General features: G+C 58.1%; 1 protein-coding gene across 5 annotated transcripts; it reads right to left on the minus strand.

The window, feature by feature from the left end:
* LOC106004326 lies at nucleotides 1–25,792 on the minus strand. Of its 5 annotated transcripts, none has more exons than XR_006607573.1 (5): nucleotides 25,505–25,792; nucleotides 24,805–24,984; nucleotides 24,349–24,435; nucleotides 12,320–12,491; nucleotides 9,839–12,206 (listed from the first exon to the last, which is right to left on the minus strand). XR_006607573.1 is itself a non-coding variant. In XM_045083016.1 (4 exons), exon 1 carries the CDS (start codon nucleotides 17,528–17,530, stop codon nucleotides 16,484–16,486), a length of 1,047 nt encoding a protein of 348 aa, XP_044938951.1. In that variant the 5' UTR covers nucleotides 17,531–18,601; the 3' UTR covers nucleotides 1–3,227; nucleotides 10,352–12,206; nucleotides 12,320–12,491; nucleotides 14,125–16,483. The 5 variants fall into 5 exon arrangements, 2 of the variants coding, with proteins under 2 accessions (XP_044938951.1, XP_044938950.1); XR_006607571.1 differs by having other exon boundaries at nucleotides 24,349–24,547; XR_006607572.1 differs by having other exon boundaries at nucleotides 24,349–24,547; nucleotides 25,472–25,792.

The raw sequence follows: 25,792 nt of genomic DNA on the forward strand, positions 1-25,792 counted from the left end.
CCAGCGTCCCCGACCGTCTTCACAAAGGACAGGAGGGACGCGGCAGCCACGAGAGCGTCGACTTCAAGAGTTGTTCCCGCAGATCATAATGGGTCGTTTGCGGGGGAACAGTCTTGGGAATCGGGTCACTGTCTGGCCACGCTCCTTCGTGGACGCACGGTTCCCTCGAACCTGACAGGTCTCCTGCCCTCTGCGGCTCTTCGTCTCCCGCTCGGGGGGGCCGCCGCGGGTCGGAGCACACAGCCCCCCGCCCGGTGGGGTCCCGTACGGTCCGCACGTGTGTCAGTGCGGGATGGGGAAGGCGAAAGACCACCTCCGAACCAGATTCCAGCCTGTGCGGCCAGCACCGACAGGGTGAAGGCCATGCTGCGTCGTGGGGTCCGCCCACGGGGGTCCAGTGTGGCATGGCGGCCAAGAGGGCAGTGGGGCCCAGGCGGGGCTGTGGGCCTGGCTGTGCCAGGTAGAGAGCAGCTCCAGGAAATGCAGGGGCGTGAGGTCCGAGTTCGGGTCCGTGGGACCTAGACCCGACTAAGGATGACTTGGTGACATGGCCTTGAATCCAGGATTTGGAAGGTGACTCCTCCTGGAAATGTGCCTCGGCGGCCAGCTTGGGGTTCGCCTGACTCTCCCTCACGCTCTGCCTCCCCTTTGCTCCCTTCAAATGCTGCCCATTTCTTGCATGTTCAGGGTATTAGGGCTCCCCTCAAAGTGGACAGTCACTATAGCGAAAGACCCAAATGTGTGAGTTTAGAGTGAAAACAGCCCAGAGCCGGGGCATGTGGGGTGATAAGGTTCGGCCACAAATGCAGAGCAAGCAGGAGACGAGCCCTCCTGGAGGGTGTGGGGCTGCGGTGGGCATGTCACCCAGGGCTTCTCCTCCGACCGGACGCTGTTCCTGGAAACGGATAGCATTCTCCCGAATTTCTCAGGGTTCCCACCCATCCGTCTCCCTGGGATGAAACATTCTGCCTCTGTGTGTGCAAGGTGGAGTTCTGAGATTAGAAGCACCATCAGAAGCATCGCCACCCCGGCGTGTCTGGGAGCAGGTCCCCGCCCACGGGAGGAGCCCGCCTGGGGCCAGTCGGGCAAGAATGTGACATTCAGGACAGGCTTTACAGGGAAAGGACCCGTCACTTCTCCCTCAAATGACACCCCTTTTAGAAACGGTTCTCCGTGCTCGGACACCCATCGGCCATCAGGAAATGAGCTTCGATCTCAGAAAAAAGATTCTGTGAATACCAAAGTGTTTTTACTACGGTGGGGCACATCGCCTCTCAGACAGCTCGTGCCCGAGCGCTTGTCAACAACGCACGACGTGAGTGAGACAGAAACAGTTTGTCCCAGCATGTGGGGGAAGTCAGCTCAGTCCACTCACCTGTTCTGAGGACATTTTGGTCAGAGAGCAAAGCCCTGCCGCTTCCCTAGACATGTGCCATGGCCTGAAACCAAGAATGTTGTAGCTCAGCAAAGTACAGAGGCAAAAAATGCCTTGGCTTGGACCCAAGCCCCTTCCAGATGCGCCTGTCCCGATCTCTGGCAAATGACCCCCAGTCCCAGACGCTTCTCCCTCGTGAACTTTCTGCCCTCCGTTTCCCGACTGCGCTGTTCCCTGAGGACCACCTCCCCTAGCCCTCCTCCAGCAGCGGCTGTGAATGTCTCCCTCCTGCCCCTACCTTAGGCCGAGGGGCTGGCATTCTTCCGGCGGGCGCTGTGCTGCTGGGCACACAGAACCCGTCTTCGGCCCCTGGGCAAGCCTGGGATTCGCACCCCCCCCCCGCACCCCGCCCACTAAGGCCAGGCTCACAGCACATGTGGACTCTGAAATGCACCTGCTGGTGGGGCCAGTCTGTGTGAGGCCTCACAACTTCACCTACAGTGCAGGTATAAATGCCCAAAACTTGAGACTGTGGGTTCATGGATTTTGACGGCTGTATGCACCCGAGGAAGCAGCACCGGGCTCAAGCGGCGGACCGCTGCCCTTCCCCCAGAGAGTTCCCCTACTCCTTCCTGGTCCACCTTCTCCCCCCCTTCCACTGGTGGCCATGATTCTGAGCCCTCTAGACATTGCTGAGTTTGCTGGGGGCGGGGGTCGTTTTGAGAGAGAGAGAGGTGGGCTGGGGGAGGGACAGAGGGAGAGGGAGAAAGAATCCTAAGCAGGCTCCACACTCGGCGTGGAGCTCAATGCCGGGTTTGATCTCATGGGCCTGAGATCACAAACCAAAACCAAGAGTCAGATGCTTAATGTACTGAGCCACCCAGGTGCCCGGTTTGCTGGTTCTTAACCCGCACATGCTGGAATCGTCACACAGTGTGCACGTTTTTATATTTGGACTCTTCTCGTAACGTCTGCTTCTGAGGAGCACCTGGGGGGCTCCGTGGGGGCAGTGTCTGCCTTCGGCTTGGGTCATGATCCCCAGGTCCTGGGATGGAGCCCCATGTTGGGCTCCCTGCTCTGCGGGGAGCTGCTTCTCCCTCGGCCCCTCCTGCGCCTGCTCGTGCCTTCCCTCTCTCTCTCTCTCTCTCTAGCAAATAAAGAAATCTTAGGAAAAAATCTGCCTCTGAGATTCACAATGCAGCTCTTGTGGGTTTTCAGTTGTTTTTTCTCTTCTCCCTTTTCTGTTGAGGTCCATTCAGTGAACTGGCTTATCCATTTTCCTGTTGACGGAGACATGAGCTGTTTTGAGTTTTCAGGAACGGTGAATACAGCTTCTGTGCATGTTGGTTTACAAGTTGTGGAAATACACCTTCTTTTCTCATCAATATGCACCTGGGAGTCAATTGTCTAATTTTCTTGGAAATTGCCAAAGAGCGTTCTAGAGTGAACCTCGTATTTCCACTGTTGTAGAATGGAGGGTCCAGTTCTTTGAGATCCCCCCAGGTTCTTGGGAAGGCTTTCCCACTTCATCCATACTGATGAGCGTGCTGTGGTGGCTGCTGCGTGTTCCTGTGCCTTTCCTTGGTGAAGAGTGACATTGAGCACCTGTCCATGTATTTATTATTCATTTGGGTATCTTCAAACACCCAAACTGAGTTTCAGTCTCTTCCATTTTAAAATTGGATTGTTGTCTTTCAATCATTGAAAAGTTGAAGTTCCTGGTGTGTCCTGGCTGTGATCCTTTGTCGCATGGCCGTACGATCAAGATGTTCTTTGGGGTTGTTGATCACCAGTCCATGTTGATATCAACCTAGTTTGTTGTTGGTTCTCGGCAGCTGTCTTCATTTCCTGGCTGCACAAACAAAGCAGGTCAATATTTGGATTCATCCAGGATTGAGGTGACCTGCGTCTCAGGTTTGATCAAGAGCAGGTCAAGGGAGCTCAGGGCATTAGCAAATGTGTCACTAAAAAGAAGACCCATGGACTCTAACCTGGATACAGAGGAAAGTGAAAACAGAGCTGGGGAAGGGTGACTATCAGTCCAAGATGGCCCCAGTGGGAAGAGTGGCACAGGCCAAGACATTAGGTTTGTTTCAGGACTTCCAAAGACAACCAGCTGCCCAGCGTTCATAAACACCCTTCATAGGCAACAGTGCCACAAACACAGGCAGAAAGGAGCTCTCACGGGTGACTGCAGGGGCGGGAAGTCGGTATCGAACCAGCTGTCATGGACCAATCACTCTGCACTGAGCAGGAAGTAGGGCATGACCCTTGAAAGGCGTTAGGGTCATTCTCTTTGTTCCAGGAACCAGGACTCAAAACCAGAGGTGGCATCCCCCAGACGCATGCTCCCACAAACTCTTTTCTCCCCAAGAATGACATAAAACCACACGTTACCTGGACAGATGAATTAATATCATCAGGAGTCGACTGAATGTTGCAAATCCATGACAGAATTCAGAGACGGCGTGTCTCAGAAGGAGCACCTCGGTGGTCAGAGACACGCACCAAGGAACCCAGGGAAAGCTGAGCCGGGATGTGGATACTAAGACAGCTCTCCTGCCCTCACCATCTCTGTGTGGGTTGACCCCTGTTCACATCTGAGACCTGGATGTGAACCAGGTCTGTGAGACCAATCACTTTTGTCAACAACAATCTTAGAGACTTTGCTGGTGATCAAAGTTCGCCTATTGACCTCGCCAGTGTAACGAATTACCCTAACCGTAAGGCTGGAGTGCACAGCGACCCTTGATCTTTTTCCCCAGACCATCTCCCCTAGCTAGCATGGACCCCAGCCCTGCCCCAGCCTTGCAGACTCACATTCTGCGGCTGTCCCTGGCTGGCTGGGACCCTCGCCCATGAGTGAGTAAGGTTGGCAAACATCTCCACGGGGCAGGACCTGGCACTGAGGGCCATTTTCTTTCTTGGTAGAATTTGCATCTGGAGGACATTTTTCAGAGACTTTAAGTCCTGCTCTGGTGACCCCAGAAGCACCTACACAGCCCAGACACTCTCCAGTGGAGGTCACCCAAGAAAGAAGAGCACCTGCCACCAAGGGGTGGCCCAAGTAGATCATCAGGAATACAGGCTCCATGACACAGGGATCAAGGGCAAGTGGTTGGAGGCTCTAATTCAGACTTAGTCCCTGTCCGTGGTGCAAATTGGAACCTCTCATGAATGACACCCCCATCCGCGATGGTAGGAGGACACAGAAGACCACATGCCTGTGAAGGAAGGTGGGTACAGCCCCAGCCCTCTTCACTGAGCTCCACGATGCTGCACCGCTCCAAGCCCAGCTTGATCAAGCTCAAGTCTGGCTCCCACACGCCCTTTGCCTAGATGGCTTGGGGATTGAGCTGGCCAGCAGCGGACCCTGTCCTGAGTCTGGGGAGCTGGAGGCAGCATGTGTCGCCTAAGGACAGGTGCAGAGGGACTTTGCCTTCTTTTGTTGTGCACCCAACAGTCATGGGCTTCTACAGTCCAACCATAGTGGCTGCACAGAGAAAGCCATAGCCTCCTGATGGCCCACCCTGCTCGAACATGTGCCCACCGTTCCTGTAAGCTCCGTCATAGCCACATAGGCAGTGTTGGAGAGGTCCTACTGGTGATCTCTTGACTCTCCATTTCCACGATCTTCCCCATGTGAGCTCCAGGTCCATGAGCACCCTTCTTGCATGGCTCCTTCTTCCTTACTGTGATTTCCAAGTCTATGAGCACCCTTTTATGGATGATACGCACGGGGCTTGGCTTTTTAGATCAGACCTTATTGCTGCAAATTCTCACCTGTCTTTGGAAGGAGCAACAGTGGACACTTGGGATCACTTGGATTATCTGGAAACCGCCCTCCATGGTGGACATACTCCACATTCTCCACGCTCCCTCTTCTATTGTCTCCCCAAACAAGCTTTCCAAAACCCAGGCTCTCTGCAGTGTTGCCCCCCCGACCTCTGGCTCCTCTCGATCTGATACTGGTGTGACTGGTGCTCCCATATCACCAGGCCTTTGCTCAAACACAGCTGACTAGACTTGGCCCAGTGTTGCCTTTGCCTCGCCCACGCCAAAGGTCCCGGGAGTGAGCATGGACCCAGAGCTACCCGCAGCCCCGTCCCCTGGAGGAGCTCTGGGGCTGTGTGTCTGGAGCCCTGCCCACGCATCGTGCCAGCGCCGGCCCCGGACATGCCGCCCCCGGGCACCTGGCCTCGCATGCTGGAGCCGCCAGCCTCCTTAGTCTTCTTTCAGAGGTGTTTTGCTGCATTAATACTTCGACACGGGCTTGGGTTTTAAAAAAAGTGTTGAGTGTTCCCATGGCCTGGGGTTTTACTTCATTTGATATGACGCGGCCTTTACACAAGAGCCTCAGTGTCCCTTCATTTAATGTCATTCTAAGGTCTTGCCACTTCCTCTGTCTCCCTGTCCCACGCTCTGGTACCCAGGTAAGAACAGTGGGTCCCTATTCATCATGTCTCAGAGCAAGGAGAAGTGGCCAGGGTCCAGAGCTCCCAAACCCCGAAGGAACCAGAACACAGAAATCTCATGAAATGCACTCGTGGCTGGTAGAAGGCGAGTCCAGATCCCCGGTCAGCCCCCGCCCCCCCGGCTCAGCCACAGCCCTGCCTGCGCCCAGCCTAGCCCCCGTCCTGGGCCTGCCTCTGCAGTCTAGACCCGCCGGTCACTCAGCACCAGCTTTCACGTTCCATTTGCTCTTTTGCCCCCCAGTGACTCCTCTGTGACCCACTGGTCACCCTACTTCCCACGGCAGGCTTGGGAGGGGGCAGTTGGTGAGCTGTGGTTCTGCTCTTGGACCCGCATGGTGTCTCCTCCGTGGGGAGAAGAGTCAGAGGATGTTCTGACTGAGGACACCGGGAGAGCACGTGAAGAGAGCCATCCCACAGGGAGGGGAGGGCAGGGGAGAGGGGACATGACGCTCTCAACAGGGTGTGAAGACAGCCCACAACGCATGCCTCTCCTGGGTGGGGAGAGGCGTCATCCGAACAACAGAGGACTGATGCTTCCTTCCCACCCCTGACAGGGCTTCCAGAGCCTTCCCCGCCCCCACGGAGAGCAGCGTACCTAGGCTCACCTCAAGTATGAGCAGCGCCAGGTGTTGGCCCTTTAAGCATCCAGTCACAGAAGCATTTCCCAGAGAGGGTGACTGTGGTGTGGCCCCAAGGACAAGAAAGGCTTCCTCCAGCTCCAACAGCATAAATGAAAGCCCCATTTGACTGGCTCTTTAGTAAAACGTCAACACAGAATCCTGCTGGCAAAGCTTGCACGTCGTTTAGGCCTCTGGGGGCTGCGTGTACACATTCTTCTACTGGCCCTTCTGCTCTGGAATTGTTCCTATTTTTAGGGGAGTGCGTCCACACAGTGAAATCAGAGAGTTCCAAGTAGCTTATATTTAAAAAGCCCTGGGCTCCATGCCCAAACCTTCCCTTCTTCTTCGAGGAACATATTTTCAATCTCTGTCAAGATCTTTAGCTTGACATTTATTTCAGTTTAATAAATGTTTAATCCTGCTGTTTCTTGATTAATCAAGACAGTAGAGTCTCCTGATTGCCTTTCTGCTGGAGACGGAGAGAGGTCAGTTCTCTTCCACACTCGGCTCACGGCCTCCCCGCCCTGCGGGCCGGAGCGGACACTGTCCCCCGGGGGCAGGTGCTGTTCTCCACTGCCTGGCCGTCAGCCTCCCTCCCCAAACAGCCTTCATGGGTTTCCCCGGAAGTTATTTTGCCTCGTGTTTTTACTTGCTCAGAGTTCCGTGTACCTCTTAGTAGCATTGCCAGAGGTTTCAACGCATCTGGTGAAAACCTCAGAACTTCTCTGAGCCTTGAGAAAGCTTCTTCCTTTCTCTTCCCCTCCTGTGTTGGGCCCTTTTCCCAGATTTCCATCTTACCTAGCTTTCCTCCTTGTTTTAGGGAAGCGCCTTATCCGGTGGTTGCAGAGAAAGAGTTCGGGGGAGACAGAAAAATCGATGATCAGTAACAGACGGGTAGAGAGAGGGGGATGGGTAGACGGGTAGGGGGATGGACTGATCGCTGGACGGACAGACGGATGATGGGTAGATACATACATAGATGATAGATTAATAGATACGGGTAGATAATGGACGAATGACCAGATTGTCAATCAAGTGATCAATAGATAATGGACGGGTGGCTGAACGGATGATCTTGCTTTCATGTCTGAATCCATCCGTATTCCTCCTTCCGTCCCGACCAAGATCAGTCATCTTCTGCCCGTGAAATCGTCATCTGTGTGTGCAGCGCTGTCTTGGATCTCTGAGTCAACTCCTGTTCTTCTGTTCCCTGGTTGTTGTTTCTTCTGCATACCTGCTTTCTGATGTGCCTCCTTTGAGTCTGTCTCTCGTGTACAGTCTCTCTCCAGCGTCTGTGACCCTGGCTGTCCGTTTGCATTTCTAAGTGAGGCATTCGGGGGCTGGCTGGAGTTTGGAGAGGACTTGCAGACTGAAGCAAGTTGCGAACGAACCAGGCTCAACCGAGAAAACTTCCAACGCCAACACCTGGTGATGCTGTCCCCGGAGATGGCTGACTTTCTCCCCGGGAAGGGTGGACGGGCCCGGCTGCTCTCCCCAGACAGTCAGAGTGGGGAGGAGCTGAGGGCCCAGTGTGGTTAATGTTCTCTTAATGTGAGTCAGTGTTATCTGGGGAGGATGGCCAGGTCCTTGCCTCGGGGGGCTTGCGGCGAGTCGTAGGACCAACAGAGGCTCTGAGAGTCTGTCAGGGAACCCCGGGCTCTGCAGGGCAGCGCCGGCTGGGGCTGGATGCACAGAGCATGCAGACTGGTGCGGGATTTTAAGAGAAGGATGTGCGTGAGCGGAGGTGAAGGGCACCTGACAGTCCACGGGGGTGGACATGAGCGTGGCCTGGGCTGGATTCCGGACTTAGCAGCCGACTCGGCAGGACCCAGGAGCGCCGTGATGGCACAGCGCAAACCCCACTCCGCACCCCGACTACAGTGTGGGGCAGGGGCTGGGCAGGCGGTGGGGGCGGGCAGTGAAGAAAGGCCTTCTCAGCAGCGGGAACCCTGACCTAATGCCCTCTGCCTCCCGCAGACTGAGCTCCTTCTGTGTGCCAGACGCACACTCTCCTCAGTGAGGTTTTGACCCTCCAAGAAGGGCTCCAGGTACAGAGCTCCTGTCCCCACCTCGAGGGGGAGGGTGGACCGGCTCCCGCACCCACACCTGTGTGCGCACCTGTGAGGGGTGTGAGGGGTGTGGGGGGGGGGCATCCAAGAGTGAGACGAGGGCTTGCAGCTGCACACGTATGTCTTACAGGGACTGAATCGAGTCGTGGAGGCCGGAGGAGAGTCTGGAGCTGAGATCCGCTCCGTTGCTCCTCCCACAACTGTCCACATCAGGCGGTGCGGTCTCTTCCCGGACGTCACCCGCGGAGCCCACAGTCCCGGGAGGCAGGCGTTGTCCACATTCTGTCACTCTGTGGGATGCGTGGACCTGGCGCCAGGATCAGGGCTCAGGGTGGTCCCCAAGTTGGTCTGGGCAGCACTCTGAGGTCATAGCTTTGAGGGGGGCCCAGGGCTCTCTGCAGAATTATCGGGGAAGGCCATGAGAAGCAGCACTGTAGGAGGACACGGAATGGGGAGAGAAACCCGCCGGGGTAGACAGGCGGGAAGGGCAGCCCCATGGGAGGACCCCACGGGCAGGGCAGCTCCTGTCCTGGAGAACCCAAGGAACAGGGAGACGCCAGTGCGCATGGGGGAGCCAGGCCAGCTGGGGACGGCAGCCCCGGGCTCACATTTCCCCTGGGGGTGGAGAGATGGGCAGGGAAGCTCCAGGCCCTCGGCTCCCTGCGTTAGACGCCCCACAGCCGACATGCAACACAATTTTGGTCTCACATGACATAATGATCGCTCAGCACAGCGGATCGCGCCCCGCGTAAGCGATACTGCCTCACGGTCTGTGGGAGCCACCGTGGGGGCCTGCCGGAGGAACACTGCCCCTGTCAGGTCACCTCAAGGACCAGGCTCTTTTAGTAATGCCACAGGATATTATCGCTTAAAAAATCTACAACATTGACCTTCACATTTTTTTCCAAACTGAAAACAGAGGAGCATAGTGAAGGTTTCCTACCTCTGTGCATTCTACCCTAAAAGGAAAACACTGATAAAGTCTGGCAAAATCACCTTTGTGGATGGGAGCGGAGCCACCGGCGGGGCGGCGGAGGGGGGGCGCCCCATGGGCGATTGCTCTGGGAAAGTCCCTGCAAAGCCCATACGGAGCCCCGCTGGCCACTTGTGGCTTGAGGTCACTCCCTCACCGGGTGCAAACTCCTTCAGGACAAAAGAGAAATTTGGAAGAATTAATTAGGGGAGGCCTCGCCTGGATTAATCATCCTGGCTTCTCTCCCCTTATTTAGAAAAAAAGCAGAACACTTTCCCAAAAACAGCCCATGAATTTTCCAAAAGGCCTTCGCGCAGGAACCTGGTCAGTGAATTCTTTTATTCCTGCAGAGCCTAGAAGGACCTAACAGAGGGAAGGAGCCGCCACGCCCAGGAACCGGGTCTGGTGGAAAGAAAACTCACAAGCAGCGAGGTCGTACGGTGACCGGGCTCCCGGGGGTGGGTCTGCAGGAGAGCAGCCCTGCCCGCGCTCGGTCCTTGATGTCACCGAGAATCAGGGCAGCGAGGCGGGCGGCCACCGGGAGCTACAAGCGACGCTCTAGAGATTAACAGGCAGAGTGCCTTCCTGGGCCGAGCGGGACACCAGGAGCCCCAGGAGACAAACTCACAGTCTTCCTAATGTAAACTTTTTACAAATTTAAATAGCTAACATAATCTAACATTTTAATAATTCTGACACAATCAACAAACTATTTTTTATAAAAGCTGGGCCGAAGTCTGTTCCTATGCATTGAATGGAGACAACATGGGCACCGTGATCCAGACACGCCTGCAAATTAATCAGAAAGACCCAGCACAGGGGAGAGGGTGCAAACTCACCAGGGACCCCTGCAACACTCATGGTCACGTGCCAGGACGGTCAGCCTTGCCGGTTCCACGGGCGCTCCTCTCTCATGAATGAGAGGTCATTTTTCCTTACGGGGATCCGCGAACCCTCTCAGGATTGTAACCAGCTCTACAGGTCAGAATGCAGGAAGACGGCCCGTCTCCGTGAGCAGGGAGACCGGCTCCTGCCACGTCCGGCGATGCGGCTAAGCTCCTCGGGCTCTCTAGAAGCCCCAGCAGGTGCGCACCAGACGTCAGGGAGAGCCGTCTCGGCTGGGACGCTGGCAGAGGACGCCCCGGAGCCCCACGTGCCCGCCAGTGGGGCCGGGGATGAGTGACCCATGGCCGTCCATGCTGTGACGGACGGTTGGGTCAGTAAAAAGAGAAAAGGAGGTTTTGAAAGGTGCAGTTTTAGTGGGGAAAAAAGCCTCAAGACAAGGTCTATCTTGTGCCTCTGTCACCATCAAACACACACGGATTGGCACGAGCACAAAAGATTGAGAAACCACCACAGGAAGGTGGCCCTGGGGTCCCCTCCGTGTGCACCAGTCCTTCGGGGACAGGGAGCGAGCTCAGGGCCCCGGGGTGGACCTGCCGCATCAGCGTGGGCAGGAAGGTTCCAGCAAGGACGCGGAGCCCTGCGGGGCAGCAAGTTCCCTCTTCTCTCCACGCACATGGAGGGCTGCGGGATGGAGGAATCCACGCCTCTCGGTCCCGGCCACGGGGTCCTCCTGACTCCCAGCAGGGACCGGTGCTCTTCCTGCCCAGCAGAACGTGAAGCCAGAGCCAGTGAGCGGAGAAAAGTCCTTATTTCCAGAACTGGATTCGGCCAAGATAAAGAATAAAAGCAGGAAACAGTAAGAGTGGCTGGGTGACCCCAGTAGGAAGTGTGACCTGCTGTGACCTGCTGAACTGTGACCGGACCCATGGCTGAGCCCCGGTCGCTGACGGGAGGCAAGGCCATGCTCGTGGGGAAGAGCTACGCTGTGGCCGGGACCCACAGGTGGGGAACCTCCTAACGTGGGGCAGGCTTGCTGGACGCCAGACCTGTAGGGCTCCCCTCAGATGCCCCGGCCCCGAGGTGGGGTCCATCCTCTGAGGGTCACAGGCTGGCAGGAGGAATGACCACGTGTTCTGTGCCGTGGGCTCCGCAGTCCGGTCCGTGACGGCAGACAGACCAGTTCCCATTTGTTTTCAAAGCAGTAATGTCGGTGGCATCAGAGTTGGTCTCCTGGCCGTCCGGTCACCCAGGGGCCGGCAGACTCGGAGAAAGGCGTTCTTACCACTGGGTTAGCGGTTTTTTCAAGCCCACGCACACAGACGATGCTCAGGGACACAGGGAAGAGAAACGCCAGGAGAAGAGCAGGGGGGGCTTTCTCTGGAGTCCACGGTGGGCAGTGGGAAACCACGGGCAGCAGGGTTTCAGCTCGGCTCAGGCCCCTCACGGGGACCCCACCAGGGCAGGACGCCAGCATCCAGCTCGTCTTTGCCGCAGGAAGCAATTCCCAAGTCACTGTTCGCCGGTCTTGCAGGAAGGTTTTCTGATTTTCCATGAACGTAACGTAACTTCTGACGACCGTATTGGAAATCCGGGGCACAAGTTGAAAAGGACGCACTTGGAAGGTATTCAAGGTGAATGTTCTTCGGCAAAAGAAGTTTTGTAGAACAGCATGGGCCGAATTTCCTTTTGAGACAGACGGAGGATAGAGAGATCGATGAAATACTTCGCAGCCACAAAAAAAGTGAATCTTGCCCTTTGCAATAACATGGAGAGTCCTAGAAGGTATGATGATCCGTGAGGTCAGACAGACAGAGACAAACACTATACGATTTCACTTGTATGTGCGATCTAAAAAACAAGACAAATGAATAAGCAAAGCAGAATCAGTCCTATAAATACAGAGAACACACTGAGGGTCGCCAGGAGGGGAGGGGGTCGGGGAAGCCCAGGCTTCCACTTACAGAATGAATGTGTCGCGGAATGAAAGGCACAGCCCAAGGAGCTGGTGGACGGTATCGCCGTGGGGTGTATGGGGACACTGAGGGGAGATCGCACGATGAACACGCGGATTTATCGATCACTGTGGTGTGCCCCGGACACCGATGGGACGTCACGTGTCAACCGTGCTTCAATCTAAAAAGGCCGGGGGAGATTAGATAAACACAAATCCAAAAACATAGGAAATACCAATTTTCAAAAAAATCGAAGGGCACAGAAGATTATAACGTGAGAGATAAAATTGTCCTGCCTCCAAAATAAGCACAGCACGAACATTTTCTTGTCTTCTTATAAAGTACGTGTTCATGCGAAATCTTGCGTATGCGCGTCCTTTGTACAACTTAATAATCGGGTGTGTGTGTCTATACACTCCGTTCTCTTCAACTTTCTATGATAACTAATCATATGTCCCCCATATCTGGACAAACAGACCTACACCTTTTTTTAAAGCGGCCTAAAATTCATCCCGTGGAGAGGACTGTTCGTTTAACCAATCCCACAGAGATGGCCGTGTTTACGGGTCCCAGGTTTTAAATTTTTCCAGCAGTTCTGGAGGGAACGTTGTCACACTCAATGTGATTTCGGGGGAGAAGAATCTGCACAAGTCAGGTGTGTCTCTGGTGTGTTTTAACTCCTGGAATCTGGGAATTTGGGGAGCAGCATTCTCGCATGCGACAGCCAAGAATGTCCCCAGTTGCGTCCCCCCCACGCTAGATCCTGTGTCTTTGGTGTCCAGCTGCTTGGCCACAAATGCAGGTCGGAGTCTCTCTAGACATTCAACGGCTACACGCCTTTCTTTTCCAACAAAATTGGGCACCCCGGAAGAAAATCCGGGTGAGACAGAATGCGACCTTGCCCAGGGTCTGTGTGCGCCTGTGTGTTTCCTCAAGGGCTGGCTTGCCTGGGGTCACATTCACAACTTTATATAGTCTACTGCAGACTTTATAAAATGTAGACAATATCCATTGTCTTTTCTCGGCCAGTGCTGAGCTCACCAGTTCCTGTCGGAGCTCACGCCCCTCCCCAGCATCCCGAACCTCCCATTCGGGCCAGCAGCAGGCTCCCCCACCTGCACAGCCTTGACGGCGGGGCAGGTAGGAGCCCCAACCCCGCAGTCAGATGCCCAAGCCAGCCCCCTGTGCAAATGACCGCCGTGACCTGATTACTCGGATAAGCTCCTGACTAGACAGAACGTCCTTTCAAGTACTGCTTTCTGAAAGGCCTCATGGACTCACTTCCCCCTGCCCTGGCTCGTTGGAAGACCCCACGACGCCCTCACCCGGATTCCTGCCTACAGGTTCTAGCTACGCTCCCTGCTCCCCACGTCCTGTCCAGAACGCTGGATCACTCAACTTTCTGCCTGCAGGTGCCGTTGTCTTTCTGCCTGGACGCCCAGGGATTCCTCCCCACCCTCATCCGTATTCTCCGTCACTCCAAGCAGTTCCGTTTCCCTGGTCAAACCGAGCTAATAAAACCATGTGTTACTACTCATAAAATGCATCCCATTAAGTCGCAAGCCTCTGCCTGTCTTCTCCTGTACGGGGCCGGCTCCCTTAGATTGTGTGCGGGGGACACACTCGTATTTACGACAACCATAGAAACGGCCATTTCCTTCGCCACTGTGCCGTGAAGCTGGCAGACGTCACACTTCACAGAGCCCACCTGATGTGTCCTGGGGCAAAGGCATCCGGGACTGGGAGGACCGAGCCCCCCCCACCCCGGCTCCCGCCACCCTTTCCGGACCACCTCTCAAGCCCCTCATCTTCACCTGGAAGCCGCCCAGAGCTCTCGGGCTGCAGGTGGGCAGGAGAACATAAAGCCAGCCTTGCTGTACCAAGGACTCCCACCTCCGGGGAAGGCTGCTAGACCAGCCGGATCCTCTCCGGGCCCCACTGGCTTTTACTCTTGGCTCAGTTTTCTTTCTCCCGCTCGTTTCTAAGGCTGCAGACATGCGTTGAGGAAGTAAGAGTGAGCAGGGAGACACGTCCCCACGGATCGTTAATGTGACTTTCTTCTTGTCGACCTCCAAGAAAATTTTCTTGGGCCGTCGGTCTCCTTGACTTACGACTCTGGCTACGTGACCGTGAAGCTTGCGCAAGACCGCATCCTTCTCGGGAGGGAAAGGTCGCCGCAGCTCACAAAACACGTACGAGAGCACCGGGAGCAGCAGGGCAGCCCCAGGAGCGGGAGCAACTCGAGTTTCCTCTTCTCAAAGTCTAAGAAAGGTGACGCCGCACTGACTCGCATTTCCCGGAGGGGCGCGTGATGCGTGGGAAAACGGACCCCATACACGGGGGTTAAAAGCCACGACAAAGCCTCATATAATAGAAATTATAAATACATTGCTCCACATACCCATGTTTTTAAGACATCCAGGAGCACTAATTATTGTTTCTGGGCAGTTCCACTGCCCGTTTTTCAAATGTTTTATAATAAATATGTGTTGCTTCTATAATTAAAGCAATAACAACTGCCAGTGTGTAAGATAGAGACATATTTAAGCTGGTAGGAAGGAAGACCTCAGCCTGAGCTGGGCTTAGACCCCCAGTCTACGGAGAAATCCCGAAAGTGCCAGAAGGCATACTTCTTACCTAGCTGGTCCCAGGTCAGACGCCCAGACTGGGGCTGACTTCCTCAGACGCGCGGAGCTGCCTTCCTCAGCTCTTCCCCTCCGGCGATCATCCCTCCAGCTCCCAATCCCTCCCGCCTCCCCTCCCACACGACACCGTCCGCAAGCTGACGTCCCTGGGACTGATGGCCGTTCCCCACTGAGCACCCTTCTCCCGCTCAGGCCTCGTAGACGTGCCAACTGGGCAGAATTAGCCTCCAGAGTTCCACCCACCGCATCTGTGACTTTGCCCTCTTTCAGCATCTCGGGAAACCGGAGCATCGTCGGATTAGCGCATCCCCGAGCCCTGGAGGCATGTGTTCTTTCGTGGGCGGAAAGTCTCATGAACCCCAGCTCCAGAAGAAGCCCCAGGCCCGTCCTTTCCTTCCACCGGAGTCCCGGCCCAGGTGGTCTCCTGCCTGCAGCACCCCAGCAGGCTCCAGCGGGTCTCCCCGATTCCCTGCTCCTCCCTGGGGTCCCTCCCTCACCGAACCCGAGAAACCGCCCAATCAGAGCAGCACAAGCACGTGGTCCAGCGCTCCCCGTGGATTTCCGTGGAGCAGCGGGAGACGGGGACTCTCTCCGACGCAGCCCTCGCTGCCCACTGCCTCGTGCCCCGCTGACTCCGCGTTTTGAATTTCCAGGGTGTGGTTCCGTATTCTAGCTGGGTGACAGTCCGGGCAATGGACGGCAGAGTCTGTGGGATCCGTTTCTCACAACGTCTCTCTACAACCATCTGAGAGTGAAATATTAAAGAAATGAGCATGGAGGCGTGCGACGACGTGGCTTGAAAATCCTGTGGCCTTAGAGGTGAATGAGTCTACGTCGTCACCGATCAGAGACATGGGAGCTGAGCTGCGGGTGTAGGTCTGCGTGCACCTCGGGCTGGCAGGAGCTGGCAAGCGACCAGACGACAGATCTGCGGCACAAGGACCGTCACACTCACGGGTGAGGCCCACACCTGCGTTTGCACAAGCACGCCCAAAGCAACCAGGCATGGCTTGGGAAAGTTGAGCGCGTTCCTGTCGGAGAGGCCAGAAACGCGACTTCTGGGGATCCGTGCGCATCCCTGGCCAGTCGGCACGGGGACGGACGTGCCAGAGGGCTTCTGTGCCAGCGCGGTCTGCAACCATTACTGACCCCCCCAGTTAGGAGCAGCACGGCCCGTGCACAGAGCATCGGGGCGGGGGGGGGGTGGAGGTGGGGGTGTGGGGGGACTCGCAAGGACCCTGGTCTCCTGCAGAGTAAGAGAACAGGGACCTGTGCCTGCGCTCCACACGGGCCACAGAGAGACAGAAAGACACGACACCAAACAAAGCCACGGACCTCACGCAAGCACGCGGCTTACAAGAGCCACACCTCCAGGAGTCGGGGTCAACACGGGAGTAAGGAGCTTAGGAATAAACAGGGTAAAAAATAAAAAATAACAATAAAATAAAATAATGAAAGATCTGCACGTTGCTGCACAGACAAGACAGAGCCTTGAACTTCGGGTAAAGGCGAAAGAGCACACGATGCTCTAGGGATGGGGTCGGGGCGGATGGGAGCAGACCCTTCCCAGAGGCTGCATGCAGGAGAGCCGAGGAAGGGTGGGCAGGAAGGCCTGGCAGCAGGGACCCCTGGGGTGACTGTAAAAACCAGACCCAGCGGGGACTCTGGGGAGAGCAAGCAGAGAGCTTGGAGGCCTGAGGGCAGGTGCCGGGAGCGCAGCACCCCACGCCACCCCGCCCCACCCTGCCCCACACCCGCTCCTTCCAGGACAGGCTTCGGGTTGGTCCTCGGGGTTGCTGCCCGGCAGAGAGGGGCCTGATTGTGGGTCCCAGCCCTGCCTCCTGCCCCCTCCTGCTCCTGCTGCTCCTGGCTCTGAGGTCACTCCCCCCGGGAAGAGAGCCGGGTGGCTGGGATCAGGGCTGGGGCTCAGGCACGCCGGACACCCGCCGGAGCGGCCGGCCCGCTTCCTGTTGTCGCCGGGGTTGCTCCCTTCCTGCCTGAGCGGCTGCTGGAGAGGCAGCCCCGCGCGGAGGCCGGCCACGGGAGGCCCTGCCAAGCAAAGCTGCCTGGTAACCCGGTGTTGTTTCCCAGGGAATAGGCAAGCATTGTTTGCACACAAAACACGCCTCTGTCCCCGGCCAGCCTGTCTGCAGAAAGTTATTTCTGCAGAAGCTTGAAGGAAAAGGCTGGGGAAAAAATGTGCTCTGGCTTCGGTTTCCCCATGCACACTTCTTAGCCAAGTACGTGAGACACAGATAGCATCACGGCCCAAGGGCCGCGGGGTGGGGGTGGGGGGCGCGTGCGCAGGCGTATCCTGGTCCTGCAGCCCCTGGTCCCCCTTTGCCACAGACCCAACCAGAGCCTCCACAGCCTGCTGACTCCTGAGTTGACTTTTCCCCAAAAGCCAGGCTGAGGTCAAAACGCTGGGCGAGCGGGTCCTGGGCAGGCCTCTGGCCAAGTTCCCCGTGACCCTCAAACCCCCACACTGCCCTTGTCCCCAGCCCTCGCTCCAACCGAAGGGACAGTGCCCGGCCTCCAGCAAGCCTCCCGCGGCCGTGCCAGCAGCCGCCCCCATCCCCCTGCCCTGCAGGCCCTCTGTCCTGCGGCGCTCTGCTCCGCGGACAACCTGGGCCGAGACCCTCTTGCCGTCCCGGCGAGCCAAACACACGAGGCTGGGACGCACTTCCACGGGTAGTTCTCGCTCGAAGTGGCTGTTTTCATCAGAGAAACTCACATTTCAGTCGGGGCTGGCATATTCTAGAGGGATTGAAAAGGGCCTGGGCCTCTGCTAGCCACCCCTTCCCCCCACCGCCAAGGCCGCCGCCCACCCGTCACGCGGGTCAAACCCGGGAGGGACATCGGGGGGTCGTGGACCGCACTCCCTAACACCCCCGTGCCCGCCGCGGGCCCCGCTCTGCCTGCCCCGGGGCCGCGCACCCACAGGGGCCGGACACCCCAGCAGAGGCGCGGGCCCTGAAGCCTCACAGCCTCGCGGCCCCGGAGACTCAGGCGTGTGACAGAGCCCGAGCGGAGCTGGTGTGGCCCTCAGGGACAGCCGTGCCGTCCGCCACGTCCCATGGCCATCCCTGCAGGGCCGTCCTGCCGAGACGAGGCAAGCGGCTCGGGCTGCGTCTGTGCAGGACCCCTCCTGGGGGTGGCGTGGGGGTTCCCAGGCCCCAGAGGCAGACACCCCGCAGGGGTTCCCAGGCATTGAGGCGGAGACTTTGGCGCTCTTGACTCTCAGCCTCTAAAACGACCTGTGTTTCAGGACGGACGGTAAGAGTCCTCTCCGGTCACACTTGCCCAGGCCCGAGCAGCGCTGCACCAGGAACGGGGCACCTGCTTCACGTAAAACGTTCCCCGCAGCACCGGCTCGGGTTTTGTTACTGCCGTCGTTGGAGGTGAAGTTTGCAAGTTACCAAAAGCAAACAAACAAAATAAACAAACGAAACAAGCCAGTTTGATTCTCCAGCCCCGTAACCGCCGGACGCCCCGATGGGCTTCTTCCTTCTTGGGCGTCCGCGCCGCGCTCGTAGACGCCGGGGCTGGGGCCGGCTCGGCACCAGGCTCCACCGCGGGCTGTTTGCTTTTCTAACGACTCCCGAGCTCCGGCGTTCAGATTCCGTGACGCCCGGCCCGGCTCAAGTGTTGCTGCCGCCGGCGTCTGCCGCCAGAGGCCTGGCCGTCCTGGAGACAGGCCCCACTGGGGGCACGTCGCGCCCCCCTCCCCAGCTGGTTTTGATGCGTATTTTCCACCTTGTGGAGGCCGGGAGGGGCTCTGAGCCGCAGCTCGGCGCGCTCTCTCCATCGAGACCGGTGCCCTCTCCAAAGGAGCCGGCGGCCACTGGGGCCGCTGCCCATCTGGGGCTGTTGCAGGACAAAGAAAGAAGGGGAGGGCGGGTGCCTTCCCAGCACCCCGGGGCCAGTGCGGGGAGGCCGCCCATCCCTCCCTCCGCTGGGACCCTCGGGAGCCTCCTACACTCGGGACATGGCAGGTCTACAAGCGGGCTTGGTGGCCATAACGGATGGTGTCCTGAAGCCCCTCTCCTGGGGTGTAGACCGTCCTCTCCGGGTCCTCACAGGGCCATCCCTCTATCCCGATCTCCTGTGCTTATAAGGACTCCAGTCCTGACGGATTAGAACCCACCCGCATGACCTCAGCTACCTACATCACTCCCTTAGGGGCTCCTGTCCCCAAACACAGTCTCACTTCAATGTCCAGGGGCTTTGGACCCCAGCGTGTGGCTTCGGGGCCATGACAACTCAGCCCCCCCCCAGCGGGTGTCTTCTGCTGTCCTGACAGCTCCTGCGAGGTGACAGGCGGTTGAGGGCTGGGGTGCGCTCTGAGATCAGTGGCAAGGACCGAGGTGTTCCACGGAAGTGTTAAAAACATAGACATAGTAGAGCTTTTCCGTCTTGTTGGCCAGAGCAGGACCCGAGAACGACAGCCTGAGCTCATCCAGCAGACAGGCTGGCTGCCTCCACGTCAGAGGAAGCCGTCAGAGGCCCGGCCACGTGTGGCCCACGTGTCGTGTCTGTGACTGCTCCAGAGGAGCGGAGCAGCAAGACCACAGGGACCCCAAAGCCTGAAAGGTCGTAGAAGACGTGCACCAGCCCTCTACTGAAGAGGCACCCCTGCGGCAAAGACACTTGCAGTCCGCTCCCAGCTCTGCGCTCAGCGCCTGCAAGTCCGCCCGGCGCAGAGTAGGGGCTCCTGCGGTAGCTGCACAGACGATCCCGTGGGTGGAGCTGAAGGTGTGGGGACTCAAGCCCAGGACACTCCCCGAGTGATCCGGTGGAAGTCTTGTGTCCTGGAGGTATTCCCCACGTGCGTCAGGCCATCGCCGTGTCCCAGCAAGACCTCAGCGAGCACGAGCTGCCGTGTCTGTCGGAGAGGCTGTCCCCAGCTACCCCTTGTGACTTTCAGGGGCCTCGTCCTACAGGATCTGTTGCTGGAACTTTCGGTCCCACTGAGGATGGAAGACCTGGTGCCCCGGGATCATGAACACACTGACACCCTTCCCCGACTCTGAAACACAGTCCTGAGGACCATAGTCAATGTGTTCGTAGACACTGTTTCAAGCCCAAAGCACTGTGTCAAAGGTGCTGGCCATGTCATGGGCCAGACCGAACGCTCCCCCCCATTCTCTCTAAAATCCCAATTCTCTGGGGGTGAACTAGTCTCCACCCCGCAAAGAAACCCAGGGTCGGGGCGACACAGAGCTTCTCTGTCCCGGAACCACAGCTGGGTTGGTCTGAGTGGTCTCCGCTGGGCTCCGAGTTCCCAGGGACGTCCCTTGATTTCTTGGAGCCTGGACAACCGCCAGCAGGACCCAAGTCCTCCCTTTGGGGCCATGCACTGGCACCCAAGTGCTAAAGGAAATCAATTTCCAGGAATAGCCTCCAGCATCCCACAGCTCCCCAAGGTGTAATTGCAAAATGACCCCCCCTCTGCTGTGGCTCCAGGAGCCTCTGGACAGGCTCTCAAACACGAGAGGCAAGAGGGGACGGGAGCAGCCGTGCCCCAGGGGGTGTCCGCATTCCGCTTCCTGGAAATGGGACGCAGAGTTGGCCCAGACGGGCTGTTCAGGTCCTCAAAGGAACTCCCACCTGCTTCCCTATAAGGTCCTGGAGAAGCCGGGCGGGGGGGTGCCTGCCAGAGCCACGGACATCATGCTTCCCGGCCCCGGAGGCGTGGGAGAGCCTCGCCGTCCATATCTGTGAAACACCAGCTCACAGAACGTCCGAAGGAATTAGCAGCCATGACCAAAGGAAAAACTTAGCCCAGGTCCCCGGCACGCGGGAGGAGGTCTACACCGAGCATACGTGGAGCTCGGAGAATAGGACCAGGAGGCAAACCACAGCCATAAAATAGTAAATAGTTACGGAAGGGGACTGTTTTTTTAAATGTCTAAGGTATTTCCCCCCCCACAGTTTCAGCAGAACAAAGTGGCAGCAAAAACTGCATTTTGTCCCCCAAACTAACACTTGCACACACTCACCCACACGTACAGAAATATATGCAGACCTGGGACAAGCCCTCGCTGGGACACATCCTACCCTTGTACTTGCCTGTGAGCAGCATCCGTCACACACACTTCAGAGGCCGGCCTGAGCTAGGTAAGCTGATCTCAAGACATGTTTAGGCCCGGGGGCGAGCGAGACCACCCGTTCCCACCAGGAGAGTGCGGGAACGCCTCCAGCGCGTTCTCCAGGCACCTTAGATTTTCCCAGGCTCCGTCCTAGGTAAAACGCCTCCTCCAAGACAAGGCCAGGACTGCAGACTCCGGTCTGGTGTGAACGCGTGTGTGTGCTTCTGGGATTATGCTGCCATGACAGACACGGGCATCTCCAGGGTGATGTGTAGCAGCTCCCGGCGTCCAGGACTCCTTCCCCCTAATCCCTTCCAAATAGGGAATGGGCGGCACTTTAAAAACGAGCCAAGGAGACCCTAAGGAATCTGTGGATTTGAGAACATTCAGCGCCTACTGGAAATACCTTTTGCTTTAGAAATACGGAGCTCTCCTGACCACAGAAAGTGCAGAAGCGGGACTGCGCGGACTTCCCGCCGGGCTTCCCGGGGTGGGAGTGTTGGAAACTGCGTCGGAGCCCCAAGTCCGTCTGAGTCTTCTCGGGATGCCGACATTTGCGGTTGCGGCTTTTAAAAGTACCAGGACTGCATCCCCGAAACTCCAGCTCACTGGGGAACACTGGACATATTCCTTTCCCAGGAAGACATATTTAAAATTCTTTAAAATAATGAATGCCCTGAAAATTCGGAGAAGTTAAAACATGTTGAACGCCCAGCACTTCCTGAGCACTGTGTCCTGGGCACTGGGCGTGGGTTACTTCATTGGCTCCCCCACAGCTCAGGGACATGAGTATGGCTCCCGCAGTCACCCTCCCGTAATAACAACTATTGCTGAGCATCTCCTCTGTGCCAAACACCCTTCTACTGCCGGCAGAGGCCAGAGGAGACGATGTCCCTTCTCAGGCAGAGCTGATAACCCAAGGACAGAGACAGACCACAGCAAAACTGCCAGCGCCGTAAGAGCGCCCCAGGCGGTGGAAGTGTCTCGTGGGTCCGGATGAAAGGAGCGGGGTCAGGAGTGACTTCTAGGAAGAGGTCACCTCTGGGGGTGCCTGGGGGCTCAGTCGGTAAAGTGTCTGCCTTCAGCTCAGAGTCCTGGGATCGAGTCCCGCATCAGGCTCCCTGCTCGGCGGGAAGCCTGCTTCTCCCTCCGCCTCTGCCTCTCCCCCTGCTCGTGCTCTCTCACACGCACGCTCTCTCAAATAAATAAATAAGTAAAATCTTAAAAAAAAAGAAGAGGTGACATCCGTCATCAACGTGAGGGAAGGAAGCGACCACTCGCCGTGTGGGGGAGCCGCCTGCCCAGCAGACAGCAGGGAAGGCCTGGGTAGGGCTGGGGACTGAGGGGCGGGGAGACCCCGTTCGTGTCCGAGCGGCAGGCAGGGCCTAGCATCCCAGTGTCTTGGGTTTTATGTTGGACCGTGGTGGGGGGGAGGCTTCAGGGCGATCTGGTGTTCTCTATTTCTTTTTACTTCACTCTTTTTCCTTTTATTTAAATTCAAGTTAGTTAACATACAGTGTACTTTTTTATTTTTTTTTTTTAAGATTTCATTTATTTGACAGAGAGAGAAATCACAAGCAGGCAGAGAGGCAGGCAGAGAGAGAGAGGAGGAAACTGGCGCCCTGTTGAGCAGAGAGCCCGATGTGGGGCTCGATCTGAGGACGCTGGGACCATGACCTGAGCCGAAGGCAGAGGCTTAACCCACTGAGCCACCCAGGTGCCCCTACAGTGTACTTTTAAAAGATTTTGGGTTTGTGTTTGAGAGAGAGCTTGCAAGCATGAGCAGGGCAGAGGGGAGAGGCAGAGGAAGAAAGAGAGGGGGGGGAAGCAGACTCCAGGCTGAGCAGGGAGCTCAACACGGGGCTCGATTCAGGGACTCCAAGATCGTGACCTGAGCTGAAGGCAGATGCTTAACCGACCTAGCCACCCAGGCGCCCCACCTAGTGTAGTGTTCACTCGGGGACAGAATCCGACGGGGTTTGCACGGCTCCCCGTATCTCCAGCTGGCATTCCCCCCACGCCATCTAATCGCCGGACGCCGGGATAGTCAAAGGTTGTGAGAAGTCCTGTCCCGGGTCCCCAGGCTGCCACGCAAGATCACGTCCAACCCTCCCCGGGGAGGCGCACACAGGCATCGGTCTCCGCACGGGATCGCACAGCCCCACTGAGACCCCATGTAATCCTGTCTACAGATAAAAGCTGGTTCTGCCGCTTCCTGCCGGATCCTTTCCCCTGTTTGAAAACCCGCCAGTCGTCAGCCAGCCCTCTCCCCCTTCCAGAAAACCAAGGCCCTTGAGCCCCCTCGTGAGCAACTTGGAGGGCTTCCGTGTCGGCCCCGAAGGCCCGCAGACGGCAGCCCAGAGGCTGCACGTTGACCCTCCCTGGAACTCGGGGCCTGGGGAGTCTGTTTCAAGCTGTCCACAGTCCTCACCCTGGGCTGCGGACAGCTGCCGGGGAGCTGTGGGGGGTCACGGGGTCCGGTCAGGGCTCCGGTTGCTTGGCCAGGGGTCAGGTGCTCCCAGAACCAGTGCCTTCCCAGGGCAGGCAGCACGGGCCTGCAGACCTCAGTGCGGGTGTCCAGGTGCCGCCCTCGGGAAGTTCTTTGACATTTGAGGACTCGGGGTTAAACTGAAGCAAACCAGTTTCCGCACGGCCCAGATCTCAGAAGGCCGACGTCTGATGCCCGGGCTGCGCACAGCCGTTCGCCCAGAGTGCTAGTGAGGTCAGCGTGCCCGGCGCCCCCAGCAAGCACCCAGCCGGTCTCGGGCTCCTCGCTTTCGCTCGACGCTCTGCTGAGATGTGACGCGTTCCCGCAGCTCACCTTTCTGAAGCGCACGGCTGGCTACGGCCATACCACCCTGAACGCGCCCGATCTCGTCTGAAGCACACGGCGTCTTCACAGGGAAGTGAGTCCGTCCGCACGATCGGGTTTTAGAACATTTTCTTCAACCCAAAGAGAAACCCCGTCCCCTCCGCCTGGAACGCCCCCACCCTCCCACCCCGGGCAGCCACCGCTCTGCCTCCTTTTCCCACGGATCAACCAGCTCCGGGCGCTCCTTGTTCACAGAATCCTATTGCGTCCGGCCTGGGGTTTTCACGATTCTTCCACGCTGTGGCGTCATTGCTGGACCTTCCCGCGTGTTCCTTGTAGGACCGCCCCGCACGTGCCGGCTCCTGTCCTCCATGGGGGTCCCCGGGAGTGGCTCCGCGGCGGCCGTGCCCTGCGAGGCTGCCCTGAGCGGCCGGACTCCCGCTCAGACGCCCCCGGACGGCTGCGAAGCCCCAGCTTGCTGCGTCTTACCTCTCCATCCTCCCCAGAGGCTCCCGGGCCGCTCTGCTCTCGCCGGACCTGACGTCTCACCGGGACTCCCGTTTCTGGCTCTGGGACCTGCTGGAGGCACGGGGGTCACTGCAAAGTCTGTGAGTGGGATGCTCTCCAGTTTCCTCCGAATTTCGACCGGCCTTACGTGTCCACGGGGAGCTTGTGACTCGGTTTTTACCTGGGGAAGAGACACACAGGGAGAGCAGTCCCACTTGGCGAACACAGGTGGGAGAAGGTGAGGGCAGACGGCCTGCGAGGCCCCGCTGGGAGTCGGGAGGGAGCGCCCCGGCCCTGGTGGTTGCTGCCGGGACGTTGGGCGAACCCCACCCGCTGTCCCAGGGAGCACAGAGCGTGAGCGTGGAAGGGCCTTGGCCTTCGTGCCCGGAGCGGGGCGGCTCTCACGTCAGGGCCGCAGCCCTGGATCTCCCAACCCACCGAGCATGTGGCCGCAGACGGGAAGTGCAGATGCCTGGGCTTCCTGGGCAGAAGCTCAGCGTCGCCGTGGGGAGGAGCGCTCCGCGGGCAGCGTGGCTGTCGGGGCTGCAGACGCGTCTTCGCAGAGAGAGAGGCGGAGAGGGCGGATCCGCTGCAGACGGCGCTGGGAGCGTCCTCTGTCTGCGGAACGGAAAGAGGAAAGAGCCTCTGTGAGGAACAGCATCTCGGGGCCCAGAGGAGGGCTTCTCGGCGGCCGCTGGGGCAGAGCTGGGCACATCCCTCCGGACACAGGCCCAGTCCTGAAATGCCTCAGAGTCCCACCCAGAGGAAACCCAAGCAAGCCCTCGGGTGGGGTGTCACCTCTAAGTCCTGATAGAGAATTGGCAGCCTGAGCCCTGGGCCCGACGGCAGCCCCACCAGCTGCTCCGGGAGGAGACACCTGGCTTCGCTTCCTCCATTTCACTTCCCCAGCCCCCATGCCGTGAGCCGCCGCCTCCTGCCCTCCGTCCTCTGGTCCTGTGCGGTCCGTCCCGGAGACCAGAGACAATGACTCAAGGGAGGCTTGCCCAGGTGGCCCCACGGCCCGACCCTCTGCCAGCGGCTCCCAGGGAGGGGAGGGCTCCGGGGAAGCCCACGGCAGGCGGGGCTGGTTCGCGCCGGACCCTACCCTGGGAGCGGCCGCTGTCTCTTCTGCACTAACCGAATTACAGCTGCTTTCAGTGTGGCCGGCGGGTGTCCAAGGCTGCCGGACGTGGTGGAGGAGGAGGAGCTCGGGCCAGCCAGCAATGCCTTGTTCCAGAGAAACGGGGTGTCAGCCGGCCACAGCGAGTCCAGGGCACAGGCAAAACAAATGCAGCCTGCCCCGTGTGCCAAAACAAACTCGAGCTCTTCTCCCAACCGAGCACCTCCTGGTCAGTGCTCCCAACAAGGACTTCTGTAGAATTCCCTCCCCGGGGTCTGGCAAGCTCTCAGGAAGGGCCGGGGTGCC

Source organism: Mustela putorius, unplaced genomic scaffold, assembly GCF_011764305.1.
Source record: "Mustela putorius furo isolate JIRA1106 unplaced genomic scaffold, ASM1176430v1.1 tig00000680_pilon_pilon_pilon, whole genome shotgun sequence".
NCBI classification, from domain to species: Eukaryota; Metazoa; Chordata; class Mammalia; order Carnivora; family Mustelidae; genus Mustela; species Mustela putorius.

Bases quoted from the DNA above. Each gene is read 5' to 3' on its own strand.
- LOC106004326 (XM_045083016.1), bottom strand. From the start codon at position 17,530: ATGGGGGCGGCTGCTGGCACGGCCGCGGGAGGCTTGCTGGAGGCCGGG.